Source organism: Bos javanicus, chromosome 19 (genome assembly GCF_032452875.1).
Source record: "Bos javanicus breed banteng chromosome 19, ARS-OSU_banteng_1.0, whole genome shotgun sequence".
Lineage (NCBI taxonomy): Eukaryota > Metazoa > Chordata > Mammalia > Artiodactyla > Bovidae > Bos > Bos javanicus.
In genome coordinates, this window is record NC_083886.1 from 59,846,939 (window position 1) to 59,864,487 (window position 17,549).

Here is a 17,549-nt window from a genome sequence, read left to right on the forward strand (position 1 = left end):
GCCGTCTCCAATGTAGACTGTGGACTTTGGGTGATAACCATGTACCGGTGTAGGTTTACTGATCGTAACAAACGCCCCACCCGGTGAAGGATGTGGATGGTGGAGAGGCTGTGCATGTGTGGTGCAGGCAGTATGTGGGAATTCTCTGTACTTTCTGCTCAGTTTGGCTGTGAATATAAAACTGCTCTAAAAAAAAAAAAGGAACACGTGCCTTTATCTGCTGTAAGAGTTTCCTGTTGCTGCTGTAACAAGCACCACAAGCACAGTGGCTTAGAACGACTCAGATATATCATCCGACAGCACTGGGAATTAGAGGTTCACATTGGTTCTAACTGGGGTAAAATCAAGGCGGCAGCAGGGCTGCGTTCCTGCTGGAGGCTCCTGGGAAGAACCTGTTGCTTTGCCTCCTCCAGGTTCTAGAGCCCACCGACCTCCCTTGTCTCGTGACCTTTTCTCCATCGTCAAGTCAGTGACATAGCATCTTCCAGTCTCTCCTGTCTGACCATGCTCTTGTCGTCACATCTTTCTGATTCTGACTCATCTTGCTCTCTCATAACGTTTCTTGTGATGATGTGGGCCCCACCCAGCTCACCCAGGATCATCTCACCATCTCAGAATCCTTAACCACAGCTGCTGAGTCCCTCTTGCCATGTAAGGTGACATGACAGGTTTTATGGATTAGGAGGTGGTCATCTTTGAGGGGGGTGCTTCCCAGGTGGCGCTAGTGGTAAAGAACCCGCCTGCCAATGCAGGTGATGTAAGAGACGTGGGTTCGATCCCTGGGTCAGGAAGATCCCCTGAAGGAGATCATGGCAACCCTCTCCAGTGTTCTTGCCTGGAGAATCCCACAGACAGAGGAGCCTGGTGGGCTGCAGTCCATAGGGTCACAAAGAGTAGGACATGACTGAAGTGACTTAACATGTACGCACACATCTTTGGGGGAGAAGTGATTATTTTGTTGATCACGTATGCCCTTTATTATTTCTTAAATTATGTTTGCACTGGGTCTTCCTTGTAGCGCACCAGCTTTCTCTAGTGTCAAGCGTCGGCTACTCTCCAGCTGCAGAGCACAGGCTTCTCATTGCAATTCCAGTGGAACCCAGCTCCATCCCAAGACCGATTCTTGGTCATGTTCCAAGCTGTGGGAGGCAGGGAGACTGTTGAGGAGAAGGAAGGAAGGAAATCCTGTTGGGTTCCAGGTTTGACTGGAGGACAGAGGACAGGGATTCTTAAGAAAGGGACCCACCTGAGTCGTTGGAGATGCCTTTCCATGTCCAGCATCCTGGATTCTGGCCAACTCTCCCTTGAGAGGCATAACCTTTCTGATCTGTGTCTTATCACTTGTCCATGAGAATATCGTATTTTTCACGTGTAGAAGCAGAAAAAAGATTGGTATCCAGTGATGCCTAGGGATAGAGGGAGCTTTGACAGAAGAGGTTGGACTTGACGTTGAGAAGGTGATGGGATGCCAAGGCTGGCGAAGTACCCCAGTGACATCGACAGGGATGAGATATGGGGAGGGACTGGAGTGGTCTTACTGGCGATGTGGTCTAAATGGGAGGCCCCGAAACACGCAAGGATGGAGGTTGCCGGGCATGCCTGGGCTGCCTCTGTACTTCTGTGCTGGCCTTCCTTGGCGGAGCTTACCACAGATGGCAGCTCTAGAGGGCTGTTGAATTCTAAAGCAGGTGAGACAGAGTCTGGGAGAGGGATGATTAGCCCCCGGCATAGAGGAGGTTCCCACAGGCTTCCTCTGACGGCCCCATGGAGCTGAACTGATGGGCCACTTTTACTGTTTCTGGGAGTCTAAATGCAAGAGACCTGGGTTCAATTCCTGGGTTGGCAGGATCCCCTGGAAAAGGAAATGGCAACCCACTCCAGTATTCTTGCCTGGAGAATCCCATGGACAGGAGCCTGTCAGACTACAGTCCATGGGGTCGCAAGAGTTGGACTCGACTTAGCGAGTAAACCACCAAACGTAGACAGTGTATTAAAAAGCAGAGACATCACTTTGCCGACAAAGGTCCGTATAGTCAAACCTATGATTTTTCCAGTAGTCATGTACGAATGTGAGAATTGGATCGTAAAGAAGGCTAAGTGCCGAAAAATTGATGCTTTCGAATTGTGGACCTGCAGAAAACTCGAGAGTCCCTGGGCTGCAAGGAGATCAAACCAGGCAATCCTAAAGGAAATCAACCCTGAATATTCATTAGAAGGACTCATGTGGAAGCTCCAATACTTTGGTCACCTGATGCGAAGAGCCGAGTCCTTGGAAAAGACGCTGATGGTGGGAAAGGCTGAAGGCAAAAGGAGAAGAGGGTGATAGAAAATGAGATGGTTGGATGGCATCACTGACTCAGTGAACATGAATTTGAGCTAACTCTGGGAGACAGAGGAGGGCAGAGGAGCCTAGTGAGCAGCAGTCCATGGGGTCACAAAGAGTCGGACGTGACTGAGCGACTGAACAACAGCAGCTGAGGCAGGTGCAATTTTCTACAGGTGGCACTGAGATTTTTCTTGGGAGCATCTAGTGCCGAGCCAATGACTGTGTGTGAGTGACGCTCTGCAGAAGAGAAATCATTTTCTTTCCTCACGTATTTGTTCTTTATTCTTGTGTTCGTAATACCTGGTTCTGTCACTCGGATGTTATTTTGGAGATGGATGATGCAGATGTGTTTTTCAAGGCAAGGCGGCATTAAGTAATTTTAGAAACCCATTCAGCACTGTGCCTGTCAGTGCTGACTGTCATACGGTTGCAATGGGTCGTGGGTGTACTCTAGCCAAGACGTCACGGCATCTGTAAGAGGAGACAACTGTGAGTGAGTGTCTAATTCACTAAACACTGGAGAACTCTGGATCCCGTTGACTCCACTGCAATTCGAGTCCAGTTTCATTTCTCTCCTTTCCCTCTCGTGGTTCCCTTCTCACTGAGGTGGGGATGGTCCTGCTTTGGTCAGTTCCCGGGATCTGCCACTTCCTGGCTCAGTGACCTTGGGCAAATGATCTTATTACTTCGAGATTCAATTTCTTTATCTACGAGCAGCAGTTAGGACAAACCTAGATACCGTATTTAAAAGCAGAGACATCACTTCGCTGACACAGGTCAGTATAAGTCAAGGCTATGGTTTCTCCAGCAGTCAGGTATGGATATGAGAGATGATAGCAAACTAGACTCCCTCTTCACAAAGTCCAGATTAAGCTCTCACAGCAGTTGATTTCTCATGGCTGCTTTTTGCCTTGGAATAGTTCCCACCTACCACTGAGAATTAAGGCTTAACCCAGGTGACACTCAAGAGTTCCAGCTGGGCCACAGAGAATTAGGAAAGTCCCCACTGGAAGGGCTTCTGGGGATGGTTTAACGGTTTGCTGCTTTTCACGGCTTTGCAGGTCATGCTGGCGGCTTCCTACTGGTCTCTCCTGGCCCCGGCAGTGGAGATGGCCATGTCCTCCGGCGGCTTCGGTTCCTTGGCCTTTCTCCCCGTGGCCGTCGGCTTCACCCTTGGAGCGGCCTTTGTCTACGTGGCCGACCTCCTGATGCCTCACTGGGTGAGTACCGCTCCTCCCTGGGCTCTCGTGTCAGGGCGTGTCCAGCTCTGTGCCACGAATCTACTTCTGTTCAAACTCAACACCCTGGGTCATGTCTCTGTTAAGTGGCTAGTGGTATCGAAATAGATACTTCAAGCCATTTAGGGCTTTTACCTAGAGGGATTGAATTGTGACTGAAAAGAAAATAAGCTCTCGGTGGTCTGACTCATCAGCTCTTCAGTCGCATTTTGCTAAGTTCGGATTTTAAATGTCAGATCTTGTTAAACACGCAGAGAACACCTGGACGTCATTCGCTGCGGCACTGTCTGCAGGAATGGACCTCGACTGGGGCAAGGGAGTGACCGGGACGCTGGTCCTGACCCTTAGCGAGCTTATGACGTCACCAGGGAGCCGAGAACACGCTGGACCACAGCAGAAGACACTCAGCAGAGCATCCCCTCCATGAGCGCTGATTAATAGGGGGATGAGGTGGGGGACCGGGCAACAGGGCTCTGGACTGGGCTCGCTTCTGACACAAACCAGTTGTGTGTCCCTTACCCTCAGTTTCCTTCTTTTGACTTGAGGGTTTATAACTCCCTTAAGGGGTTGCCAGGTAATAATTTTAAAAAATCTAAAAAGGCACCAAGGATTTCCCTGGTGTTCCAGCGGTTGAGAATCCTCCCTGCCCATGCAGGGGACATGGGTTCAATCCCTGGTCCAGGAGGGACCACAAGCCTCGGGGCAGCTAAGCTCGAGCGCCACAACTTCTGAAGCCTGCATGGCCTCGAGCCCCCGACCCCCGCAGCTCGCTGCAACTAGAGAGAGTCTGCACAGCCATGAAACCCCAGCTCAGCCAAAAATTGTGAATTAAAGAAAGTAATAAGGCACCAGAATTTGGGTGAGCCGATGATTTTTTTTATTTTTTGCCTAAACAGTGCTGGGAGGTTGGCTTTGGGGAGCGAGCTTTTCCTGGCTCACAGAGAAGCCCGATACACAGAGCAGCCTGCATTCTGGCTGCAGTCCCTGAGCAGAGAGAGCCAAAGCCAGACCGTGAGACTGTGACCCAGCTCCATTGGCTGAAACCAGCTTGGCTGAAGGGTGGCTGTCAGGAAGGACCCAGTGCAGGCACGCGTCACCTTAACAGGCGCTGTGTTTTAACAAGTCCCTGAGGTGGGCAGAAGCCCCCCGAGAGACCTGAGCTGGGGCTTGAATTCTCTGCTCACCCAGGAAGGGAGGAGGCGTGGGAAGGACCATCCGGGGGAGAGAGTTTCTCTGGGGATCGTGGTGGGCGGGGAGCAGGTCGGGTTCCCTGGAGTCAGCAGGGCTCGTACCCCAGGACGTAGGCTCACCTTTCCCCACCTGCCTTCTTCCTTCCCCATCGGAGAGAGAGAAGGAAGAGTCTTGGGAGGAACGTGGCCCAGACACTCATGAGAAATCGATCACTCTTGATCCGGAGGGACCAGCCTCTGGACTGAACAGCTCATTGTGCAGTGATGTCTTCGTGGGGAGCTGTGATGTCATCTTGGAGGAAAGACTGTGTCCTTCTCGTTCAACGAGAGCTTGTCAGGCTGTGGTCCTCTGTCCCCACCCCCCCGGACCCTCTGCCCCCTTGTTGTTGGACACGTCTGCTTGGTAATGGCTCTGGGAGGGTCCTCCGGGTGGATTGCCATAGCCTGCTGTCCAGCCCACCTGGGTTCCGTGTAACCTTGCCAGTGGAGTGTATTCTCCTTGCCCGGGCAGGAAGGCCAATGGCGTTCACTCCTGGATGGCAGACCGGGGCTGGCACGGCCCCTGCTGGTCTCCTTCTGCCCTTCCCACCCGAGCCCCCCTGGGCTTCCAAGGCAATATGTGGCAGAGGGCTCTTTGTCTCGTGAGGAGTCACCGTTCCCTGGTACTGGGGCGGGGAGGGCGGGGGTGGGGTGGGGGTGTCAGCGTATTTGATCAGCTGCCCGAATGTAGAGGCTTTCTCTGGGCCGTGTAAATAGTCATTTGTTCTATGCTGCGGTACATTTTTTTTTCCTTAACCTTTTGCTTCCTGTTTGCTCTACTGTATGCTTTGAATATAGAGAAGATCCCAGCGGGAAGTCTTGGAAAATGAGGCCTGGTTGGGGAGTGGTGGGTGAGCACTGAGGGAGAGAATGAAAGGTCTTCAGAAAGGGCGTAAGAACCATGAATGCCCAGGACCTCGCTCATTGGCAGAAAGATCAACCTGGCAGGAAGCATCTGTTCTGGGACGTTTTAAGAGAAGTTAGTTGATGCTGTTGATGTGAGAAGGGGAATTTGTCTTGGACGAACTCGGAAACAGATAAGCATTGTTTATAACTGCAGCAGTACCCAAATGCAAACGTGACGCTAAGAGTGGTGCTGGGGAGCTGTCTGTCCATCTCTCTGAGACAGGCTGGAGGTTTCCCTCGGTCTCACTGTGAATTTGCCAACCAGACCCAGAAAGGGCAGCTGCTCGGACGTAGGGAAGATGCATCTTGGAGTCTGAGTTATTGGGTTTTGACCTTGAGTCTGGCTGGTTGTCAGCATTGATTGTGCAGCCAAGGGGAATACATTCTTCTGGGGGAGAAAGCGGTGGCCAGAGTTTGGTTTCAGAACGCTCACTGCAGTTGGAGTGTAGGAACCAGGAGTTCTGTGGGGCAATTCCAACTGAGATCTCTTCAGTTTCCTGTTCATCTCACTTTGCGACAAAGCCACACAGCTCAGCACACAGCCCAGGAGCAGGACGCAGTCGTGAGAGCAAAAGGCTTTGGCTGCAGCGATGACAGACGGGGCTCGTCCTGCAAAACGAGTGCCTGGAGGAAGGGGGCCCTGCCTGCAGAAGACCCCACAGCCTCTGCTTTGTCCTTTGGGAGGACTGTGCATGGACTTTGGGCAAGAGGGAGCAAGCCAGTCCCTGGCGAAACAAGCCGGTGCAGGAGTATGCTCAGCACAGAGGTGCTTTGAGGGATTCTTTTAGCATTCCCTAAATATATCTTTTAAACTTTTCTTAAATTTTTCCTCGGCCTTTTTTTTTTTTTAGTATTTCCTTGGCTGTGCCACAGGCCTGTGGGATCTTAGTTCCCTGACCAGGGATTGAACCGGTGTGCCCTGCACTGTAAGTGCGGAGTCCTAACCACTGGAGCCCCAGGGAAGAGCCTGCTGGAGGGCTTCTGACATTGACCCGTGATGGTCCAAGCACAGGTGCCTCTGCGAGTCCACAGGGGAGGTGCCCTCCCTATTTCTTCTTACACATTCAGGACCTGAAGGGTGGCAAGACTGCAGGAGGGCGGGAAGGAAATGGTTAACTCTGACCTTGTCCTCTAACTCGGCTCCCCTCCATTCAGCCTTTCAGATGTATTTGTCTCCCTTTTGGAGCTTGAGCCCCACATTGCTCATGAAAAGGGCTTTACTCATAACAGCCTGTCAGGTTGAACCCACTGTGGCCACGTTAATTCCGCTTGTCCAGTCGCTCCCTGAAAGGGTGTTTATTTTCCTGCATTTATCTGAGGGTAGAGTGGAGAAGGCGGACACGGTCACCGTTAATGGGAAACGAGCTGACAGAGTTGTACGGAGGCTTTGCCAAATGATGGCTTAATGAGAGTGGAAACGGGCGGGGGTGGCTGAGGAAGGTGGAATCGGCCAGGCCCTGGAGGAAGGCGGTGGTGGTGAGTGTGGCTCAGGCCAGTCTGAGCCCATGGTCCCCCTGGATGGCTCTAGGGAGAAGCAGAATGGACCATGGACAGCTATCTGGAGATGCTGACATTTTTGTGATCTTTGCAGTTTGCTTCTATGTAAAGTTAAAATTGGCGGTGACTGCGAAGACTGCACCTTCAGTGTAAAGCAGAGATTTTTCTACTGGTGGGTGGAGGGGAGGTGGGGAGAGGAGGGTGGCTGTGTATCTCCATGGCTTCCTGTCTCTCTTTTTAGTCTTATTAATATTGCATTAATGCAACACACAAATCTCATTATAAAAATTAAACAGATTTTTATGTGACAGTCCTTTCTTGCCACAGACTGTATCCTGCTAAATTTCATGTGTTAAACTTAATTTCCAGTATGATGGTGTTAGGAAGTGGGGCCTTTTGAAGGTGACCAGGTCATGAGGGTGGAGCCCTCATAAATGGGATTAGTGCCCCGATAAAGGAGCCCCCAGAGAGCTCCCCTCCTGGCCTCTAGCACATCAGGACGTGTGCACACTGTCTATGAGCCAGGAAGTGGGCTCTCTCCAGACACTGAATCTACTAGCACTTTGACCTCGGGCTTCTCAGCCTCTAGAATTGCCAGAAATAAATGTCTGTTGTTTATAAGCCACCTGCTGCTGCTGCTGCTGCTGCTAAGTCGCTTCAGTCGTGTCCGACTCTGTGCGACCCCATAGATGGCAGCCTACCAGGCTCCCCGTCCCTGGGATTCTCCAGGCAAGAACACTGGAGTGGGTTGCCATTTCCTTCTCCAATGCAGGAAAGTGAAAAGTGAAAGTGAAGTCGCTTAGTCGTGTCCGACTCTTCTCGACCCCATGGACTGCAGCCTACCAGGCTCCTAGTTGATGGTAATTTGTTACAGTAGCCTAAAAAAAACATACCTGGTTTTAGAGAATTCCCTGGCAGTCCAGTGGTTAGGACTATGCTTCTGCTGCAGGGGGGACACGTGTGATCCCTGGTTGAGGAACTAAAGGAAAAAAAAAAAGTCAGCCTGAATGGAATAGGATGCTTCCTTTTTCCTGAACTCTTCCCAGATCAAAGTCAACCATCATCATCATCAGTTTAGTGGGTACCCTTGTAGATTTTTCTCTTTTCTCTCTTTTTTTTTCCTTTTGTAAAATGATTTACATTGTATCTTATAAATATTGACATAACCACTCCCTCCTATGCTTGTATTGTTTAAGTACGCTTCAAATGAACTCTAAAGCAACCTGAACGCTGCCTCCTGTATTTAGACTTCCCTCTCTTTACATGTGTATGTGCCTGCATGCGTTTTCGCACAGTTGGAACCGTCTGTGCTTTCTCTTCTTGTGTGTTATTTTTAAAATTCGAAATGGTTTTCATCTCCTCGTTTTAGCACCTGTGCGGAGACCTTCCGTCTTTGTGCAGCTTGCCGGACCGCTTCCCTGCGGCTAAGTAGTTCGGTCGCTCTGTGCTTTTGCGTACGTATGTGTGTGTGTCCTGGAGATGTGATTTTGTTATGTGTTTCCTGAAAAACAAGTAGTAACATACAAGCTGTGACGCCGCCACTTGCTTTTGCAGCTTTGCTTTCGGTCTTGGCAGCCTCCTCTCTGGGAGATGCCTGCTCCCTGCCCCTTTCCTCCCTGCCTGGGGATCTGACATCCGAAGAGGCTGCCCAGGGACTGCAGGGGGCAGGGACGTGGACGCTCCTGTCGGGCAGCGTGGCTGACGACCCTGGCTGGTCAGGCTCCAAGGTCAGGAAGCGTCAGGGGTACTGCCTTCTCCCCAGCCCCTTCGTGAGTCTGTGTCCCGATCCTGTTCCGCTTCCCTTAGTCTTTGCCGTGATGGCACGGAAGATGCCTCTGCTGAAAACTTAAATGAGCAGGGTGGGCACATACTTTTTTAAAAATCATTTTTATTGGCATGTAGTTGCCTTACAGTGTAGTGTTATTTTCTACTGTACAGCGAAGTGAATCAGCCACATGTGTACTTATATCCCCACTTTTTTGGGTTTCCTTTCCATTCAGGTCACCACGGAGCACAGCGTTCCCTGAGCTGTACGTGGGTTCTCGTTAGCTGTCTATTTTATACGTAGTATTGCACATACTTCTAATATGTACTCAGCTGTTGCTGGTGTCGGCTTCCGGCTGCCAGAGTTGCGGTGAGAGCCACGTGTGACCACTGTTTGGAAGGGACAGATACTGCAGGAGGCGATGATTTTGCCCCAGGAGGGGTGATGTATGTTTTCCTTTCCTTCATGGACTCTCCATCTTTAGCATTCTGATTCTACTTAACGGAAGGATACCTAACAGAGGAGGTGGAGGTGGGGGAGAATGTCGAGGGTCGCTTGCAGGGGGAGGAACTGCAGTGGCGTTTCCACTCGTAGACTCTATTGTCCTGTTGTCCTTGAGTTGCTAAGTCGTGTCGACTCTTTTGTGACCCTGCAGCCCGCCAGGCTCGTCTGTCCTTGAGATTTCCCGGGCGAGAATAGTGGAGCGGGCTGTCATTTCCTCCTCCAGGGCATCTTCCCAACCCAGGGATTGAACCCACCTCTCCTGCTTGGCAGGTGAATTCTTTACTGCTGAACCACCAGAGAAGATCCCAGAATTCTGGTATCAAAGAAGAAAAGGAGTCAATTTTACGGATGGAGCTGTTGGTCTGGCCACTTCTTCAAGAGGAAGGAGCTGGATTAAGGCCCCTGGAAAAGCTAAAAGGTTGTCGTCTCCTATATTGAGCCCTGGGGATACGTGACAGAAGTTGTGTCAGCGAGAGCAGGACGCGGACGCTGGCCCTGAAGATGTCCTGTGCAGCTCCGTGTCCGTGGCTCCTTTGGTCCTGTGTCTTGGGGCTGGAGGAGGGGAAGGGATCGTCAGCCGTGTGTCTCAGAAGTACACATTGTCTCTAGAATCACAGCCAGTTCCCTTCAGAGCTTCCCTTCTCCAATTCCATGAGTAAATAGTAGGTGGACTCACCTTGACCTGAGCAAGACCAGGGTGTTCTGAATTTAATGCCAAAACTGATAGACGGTTGCGAGCTCTGAACACAGTCCTTCAGGCATTTGCACATTCTCTCCTGCTCACCCTGCAGAATGCGGTTTGTGTGTTCTTCACCAGAAAGCTTCCCTGGCCATCCCAGCTGTTGGCACCTCCCACATCTTGACCCTTCTCTTCCCTGTGGATAGCGGGCCTCCAGGAGGTAGGAATGAAGAATAAATGAATGGATGGAGATACTGAGCGGGAGATAGTGTTAGTGGCTCAGTCGTGTCCGACTCTTTGGGACTCCATGGACTGTAGCGCCTCTGTCCACGGGATTCTCCAGGCAAGAATGCCAGAGTGGGTTGCCACGCCCTCCTCCAGGGGATCTTCCTGACCCAGGGATTGAACCCAGGTCTCCTGCATTGCAGGCAGATTCTTTACAGTCTGAGCCACCAGGGAAGTCCAATGAATGAATGAACGAATGAATGGAGATATTGGGAAGATCAAATAAGATCGTCTTCATGATATCTCTTTCCAGCCTCAAACTTGAAAACACTTTACAGGGACTTCCTGGTGGTCCAGTGGTTAAGACTCTGGGCTCCCAACGCAGGGGTGGTGGTGGTGGTTTAGTTGCTAAGTTGAACACAGGGGGCCTGGGTTCAGTCCTTGGTCAGCTAACCAGATCCCACATGCTGCAGCCAGGAGTTCACACGCGGAAACTAAAGATCTCGAAGACCGCATCTGAGGCCCAGAGCAGCCAAATAAATAAATGTTAGATATAGATTTAAAGTGCTTTATAGCCTTGAGTTCGGAGAAGGCAATGGCACCCCACTCCAGTACTCTTGCCTGGAAAATCCCATAGACGGAGGAGCCTGGTAGGCTGCAGTCCTTGGGGTCACTAAGAGTCGGACACGACTGAGCGACTTCACTTTCTCTTTTCACTTTCATGCATTGGAGAAGGAAATGGCAACCCACTCCAGTGTTCTTGCCTGGAGAATCCCAGGAACGGGGAAGCCTGGGGGGCTGCCGTCTATGGGGTCACACAGAGTCGGACACGACTGAAGTGACTTAGCATAGCATAGCATAGCCTTGAGTTATTTTCCGGAGGCAGATCTATGCTCCTTGGCAGTTGACCACTTTCTGGGCACCAGAAACATGAGCCACAGATAGTTAAATAGAAAAACTGAATCTGACGTGTGGATCCGTTACAGGCTTTTTCACGCTTTGTTTACTTCCTAATTATGTTTGCTGGAGAATCTAGAGACTTATACTGCCGCTTAGAGTCAACATTTTCTGAGCAATTGGACCAGGAAGTGTGCTAGAGGGTGGGGGTGAATGGGGAGTGTGGGTGGGAAAGAGCAGAGACGTTCCCTTTGGTGCCTTAGAAAAATACTGACGCCTGGACCTCCCGCAGGAAGCTCTGAGTCATTGTGTCCCGGGCAGGGCCTCGGTCTCTAAAGGAAAACATCCCCAAGAAGGCTCTGACGTTCAGCCAAGGCTGGTGACCTCTGATTGAGGCAGAGTATAACTTGCTTTGATTCAGGTGCTGTTGCTTGGATGGTTCATTGCAATCCAAGTACCTCTTTCTTTCCTTTGGAAGCCAAAGTCTTACTGTTTATTGCGAAGAACTCAGTAAAGAGGGAAGAAGGGCTTCCTGCAGGTAATGGAGGGACGGTCTCAAGATGAAAAGGGAAAAGGGACCTGGCTTTGTGGTTGGTAAACTTGGGGGCACACCAGAGTGACCTGGGAGGCCGAGCAAACGCAGGCGCCCTGGCCCCACCCCAGGCTCTTGAGATGGAGCCAGGGCGTCTGCAGTTTGTCTGCTTTTCTTTGGAGGGGGTGGCATGCCACATGGCAATGTAGGATCTTAGTTCCCGACCAGGAATGAAACCCATGACCCCTGCATTGGAAGTCCCCGAGGCGTCTGCATTTTGAAACAGGTCCCCAGGGGATTTTGATGCTCACTGGAGTGAGGAAATCACAGAACAGTCCATCAAGGTGTGCTGGAAGAGTCTGGGCAACCGTCCTGTGTGAGGGACACAGATGGGAAACCTGGGCGGTGGGATACCCCAGACCCTCTGTTTCTTGTAGTCTCCTTAAAAATGTATATATATATATATATATATATATTTTATGACAAAGGAACTTAGAAACAGACTCACAGACATGGAAAACGAACTTGTGGTTACCGAAGGTAAAGGGGGTGGTGAGTTTAGGCGTTTTGGGTCAGCAGGCACAAGCCATTATGTATTCAGTGGACAGACAGCAAGGTCCTGGTGTATAGCACAGGAAACTGTGTTCTGTATCCAGAGTGACCATAACGGAAAAGAGCATGAAAAGGAACATGTATAATGGGATCACCCTGTTGTGCCCTCAAACGCATACAACCTTGTAAATCAACTGTACAAAAAATAATTTTTTTTTTGGTAATTGATGTGAAATTCACATAACATAAAATTAACTGTTTTATTTGTACGTATTTATGTCTGGCTGCACACTGGGGCTTGCCGGATGTTCTCTGACCAGGAATTGAACCCAGGCCACGGCTGAGAAAGCCTGGAATCCTATCCACTAGGCCCCCAGGGAACTCCTGAAGTTGGCCATTTTAAAGTGAACCATTCAGTGACACAGTACCTTCACAGTTCTGTGTAACCAACATTGCTATCTAGTTCCAGAACATTTTTCATTCCCCTCAAAAGGAAACCCCCATCCCCGTTAAGCCGTCGCTCCCCACCCCTCCCTCACCCCCAAGCCCTGGTCACCACAAATCTTCCTTCTGTTTCTGTCGATTCACCCATTTTTGGCTATTTTTCTATAAATGCGATCATACAGTAAGTGACCTTTTGTGTCTGGTTTTTTTTTTTTTAACTCAGCATAATGTTTTCAGGTTTCATCAGCGCTGTAGCCTGTGTCAGAACCTCGCTGCTTGTTGTCTGAACGCTGCTCCATTGCCTGGTTACGTCATGTTGGTCTCCCATTCATCCGCTGCTGCACATTTGGGTTGTCTCCAGCTCTGGGCAATTGTGAACAGCCCTGCTGTGGATGTCGGGGTACAGACGTACAGCATTCGTTCGTACGCTCTGATTCTCAGTTCCCGGCGGTAGGCATCATGATCTCCACTTAACCAGCTGTTAGGTCAGTCCAGGCGGGCAGTGCGGCTAGTGGCTCAGATGACCCACAGTTTGCTGGAGACGCAGAGCTCTCTGGAGCTCAGCTCTGAATAAGAGGTGGCCAGGGCTTCTCCGGTGGCACTAGCGGTAAAGAACCTGCCTGCCGACGCAGGAGGTGTAAGGAGACACGGGTTTGATTCCTGGGTTGGGAAGATCCCGTGGAGAAGGGAATGGCAACCCACTCCAGTATTCTTGCCTGGAGAATTCCAGGGACAGAGGAGCCTGGCGGGCTATAGTCCATGGGGTCTCAAAGAGTCTGAGCACATACAAGATACATTTCTATTTACTCTCCATCCAAAACCGTTTGCGATCTTCCCCTCGGGTCCACGCCGTTTTGTCTTTTCTCTTTAACGTGGATTTTCTCCAGGGCTGTGCTCCAGGCCCCTCCTTACCTCCTTAGCTTCAGCTCAGGCCGGTCTTCTGCCCCCTGAGCCAAACGTCAGCTGCTGCAGCGGGTTCTCAGGACACACGTGTGCGCATCGTCATCTGAGCTTTTCCTCACGGTCTCCCTCTGCTGGAACCACTTTCCTCCTTCACGCGTCAGCTGGCCAGTCCTTATTTAGGACCAGATGCGTCCTTTCCTCCAGATGCGTTCCTGGAGTTCCTGTCTGGGTAAAGTGCCCTGCCTCTCTGCAGCCCTCTCCGCCCGGCCCCTGCCTGGCACTTGCTTCCCTGGTGAACTGTCAGCTCCTTGCGGGCAGTGTCTTGATCTGTCTTGTTTGCCCTGAATCCCCAGCACCTGCCACAGAGCATGTGGCCTGGAGCTGGGGCCTCAGAGCATCATTCGTTTGAGGATGGAGTGAGCATGTTTGATCCTGGCACTTTATTCATCACTGCATCCTCCAGCTTACATCAGTGCCTGGATCCGGCTGGATGCTGTGGCCCCACTAATACCTCCCAATGCAATAAACACTTCCTAAATGTGGGATCATTGAATGAAAAGGAGAATTATATGTACTGTGTGCATTTACATTTGTGCATAGCTCAAATACTTTGGTCACCTGATGCAAAGAGCCAACTCATTGGAAAAGACCCTGATGCTGGGAAAGATTGGGCAGGATAAGGAGAAGACAGAGGATGAGATGGCTAGACAGCATCACCAGCTCAATGGACATGGATTTGAGCAAACTCCGGGAGATGGTGAAGGACAGGGAAGCCTGGCATGCTACAGTCCACAGGGTCACAAAGAGTCTGACACAAGTTTAGCGACAGAACAATAATATGTATATGTGCATGTGGGTTTAAAAAAAAAAAAACAAACCAAAATGAATTGTAAGTAAAGTCCCTGCAAGGAGAAGGCAGGCTTTGTGAAGAATCAGGTGATCAAATGAGCTAAAACAGAGTCGGCATACTTTTTTAAGAACGACCAAGAAAGTAAATATTTTGCACTTTGCAGACCACATATGGTCTCTGTTGCCTTTTCCTTTCCTCTTCCTTCCTTACAATCCTTTAAAAATGTGAAAAACATCCGTAGCTCAGAGGCTTTAAAAGACAGGGCTCTGGCTGCATCTGGAACCTGGGCTGCCGTCTGTAGCTTCTTATTCTCAAGGTCATTCAAGGCCATGCGCTTTTAAACTTGGCTTTAACACTCTCGTGGTAGATGCATTTATACGCTGGCTTTTTTTTTCTCCATTTGTTAAAATCACATATGTTAACTATTTAAAAAAATCCAGAGAATAGAAAAGTTCCCGGAGATAAGAAAAGTCTACTTTTAATCTCACCACATGGGAGCAACTATAATTCACGTCTTGGAACATTTGCTTTCTGTATCTTTTCCTGTTGCCTTTTTCTCTGGGTGGGAAATGTCACAAGAATAACTCACAGTCGTGGAACGTGTACTGTGGGCATGCACGTTGCATGCACAGTCCTGCGTGCGTGCGCGCTCAGTCGCTCAGTCGTGGCCGACTCTTTGCGACCCCGTGGACTATAGCCTACCAGGCTCCTCTGCCCACGGAGTTTCCCAGACAAGAATACTGGAGTGGGTTACCGTTTCCTTCTCCAAGGGATCTTCCCAATCCAAGGGTTGAACCCTCATCTCCTGCATTGGCAGGCGGATTCTTTACCGCTGCGCCACCTGGGAGACCACAGTAGCCCTGTGGGGTCAGTGGTGGTGTTAATTTTATTTGACAGACGAGGAAACTGGGCTCATTTCTGTGATGCAAATGATCTACATTCAGAAGGACGCGTGTCACTAAGCAGCAAGCCCAGGGATGCTCAGGTGGTGATTGAAGGTGCAAAAGGAGCCTTTGTCCCTGGGCCCCTGGGCAGCTGGAATAGTAGGGTACTTTGTTATTGCAGCAAAACACAGCTCATCCTAATTAATACCCTGAACCACCAAGACATGTGGCTACAATGTTAGTTGTATTATGCTGTCCAGAGGGCTTCTGTACTCTTGGTAGAGATGCCAGAGGCATTCGGGTTGGATACTGTCTGTCTGTGTGTGTGTTTTGTTGATGAAAAATTAATCAGTTGATCTAAGATAGAAATGGAAAATGTTATTTGAGCCAAAACGAAGATTATAACCCAGGGACGGCATCTCACAAAACTCTGAGAACTGTTCCACCCACTAGAAGTCAAGGCACAGTCATATAAGTTTTTTTGAGACAAATCAGATCAGTCACTCAGTTGTATCCAACTCTTTGCAACCCCATGAACTGCAGCACGCCAGGCCTCCCTGTTCATCACCAACTCCCAGAGTTCACGGAGACTCAACGTCCATCGAGTCAGTGATGCCATCCAGCCATCTCATCCTCTGTCGTCCCCTTCTCCTCTTGGGGCAATCCCTCCCAGCATCAGAGTCTTTTCCAATGAGCCAACTCTTCGCATGAGGTGGCCAAAGTACTGGAGTTTCAGCTTTAGCATCATTCCTTCCAAAGAAATCCCAGGGCTGATCTCCTTTAGGATGGACTGGTTGGATCTCCTTGCAATCCAAGGGACTCTCAAGAGTCTTCTCCAACACCACAGTTCAAAAGCATCAATTCTTTGGCGCTCAGCCTTCTTCACAGTCCAACTCTCACATCCATGCATGACCACAGGAAAAACCATAGCCTTGACTAGACGAACCTTTGTTGGCAAAGTAATGTCTCTGCTTTTGAATATGCTATCTAGGTTGGTCATAACTTTCCTTCCAAGGAGTAAGCGTCTTTTAATTTCATGGCTGCAGTCACCATCTGCACTGATTTTGGAGCCCCCCAAAATAAAGTCTGACACTGTTTCCACTGTTTCCCCATCTATTTCCCATGAAGTGACGGGACTGGATGCCATGATCTTAGTTTTCTGAATGTTGAGCTTTAAGCCAACTTTTTCACTCTCCATTTTCACTTTCATCAAGAGGCTTTTTAGTTCCTCTTCACTTTCTGCCATAAGGTTGGTGTCATCTGCATATCTGAAGTTACTGATATTTCTCCCAGCAGTCTTGATTCCAGCTTGTGTTTCTTCCAGTCCAGCGTTTCTCATGATGTACTCTGCATATAAGTTAGATAAACAGGGTGACAATATACAGCCTTGACGAACTCCTTTTCCTATTTGGAACCAGTCTGTTGCTCCATGTCCATTTCTAACTGTTGCTTCCTGACCTGCATACACATTTCTCAAGAGGCAGATCAGGTGGTCTGGTATTCCCATCTCTTTCAGAATTTTCCACAGTTTCCTGTGATCCATACCATCAAAGGCTTTGGCATAGTCAATAAAGCAGAAATAGATGTTTTTCTGGAACTCTCTTGCTTTTTCCATGATCCAGCGGATGTTGGCAATTTGATCTCTGGTTCCTCTGCCTTTTCTAAAACCAGCTTGAACATTAGGAAGTTCACGGTTCACATATTGCTGAAGCCTGGCTTGGAGAATTTGAGCATTACTTTACTAGCGTGTGAGATGAGTGCAATTGTGCGGTAGTTTGAGCATTCTTTGGCATTGCCTTTCTTTGGGATTGGAATGAAAACTGACCTTTTCCAGTCCTGTGGCCACTGCTGAGTTTTCCAAATTTGCTGGCATATTGAGTGCAGCACTTTCACAGCATCATCTTTCAGGATTCGGAATAGCTCAACTGGAATTCCATCACCTCCACTAGCTTTGTTCGTAGTGATGCTTTCTAAGGCCCACTTGACTTCACATTCCAGGATGTCTGGCTCTAGGTGAGTGATCACACCATCGTGATTATCTGGGTCACGAAGATCTTTTTGTACAGTTCTTCTGTGTATTCTTGCCATCTCTTCTTAATATCTTGTGCTTCTGTTAGG

At 49.7% G+C, this 17,549-nt stretch overlaps 1 protein-coding gene across 7 annotated transcripts in view; it reads left to right on the forward strand.

The window, feature by feature from the left end:
* Positions 1 to 17,549, forward strand: part of SLC39A11 (solute carrier family 39 member 11) — a 372,698-nt gene that overhangs the window by 129,058 nt on the left and 226,091 nt on the right. For all 7 annotated transcript variants that reach the window (XM_061392963.1, XM_061392958.1, XM_061392959.1 and 4 more), the window contains one exon: positions 3,388 to 3,546. In XM_061392963.1, the coding sequence (XP_061248947.1) occupies positions 3,388 to 3,546 (159 nt within the window). The remainder of the gene's footprint in view (positions 1 to 3,387; positions 3,547 to 17,549) is intronic.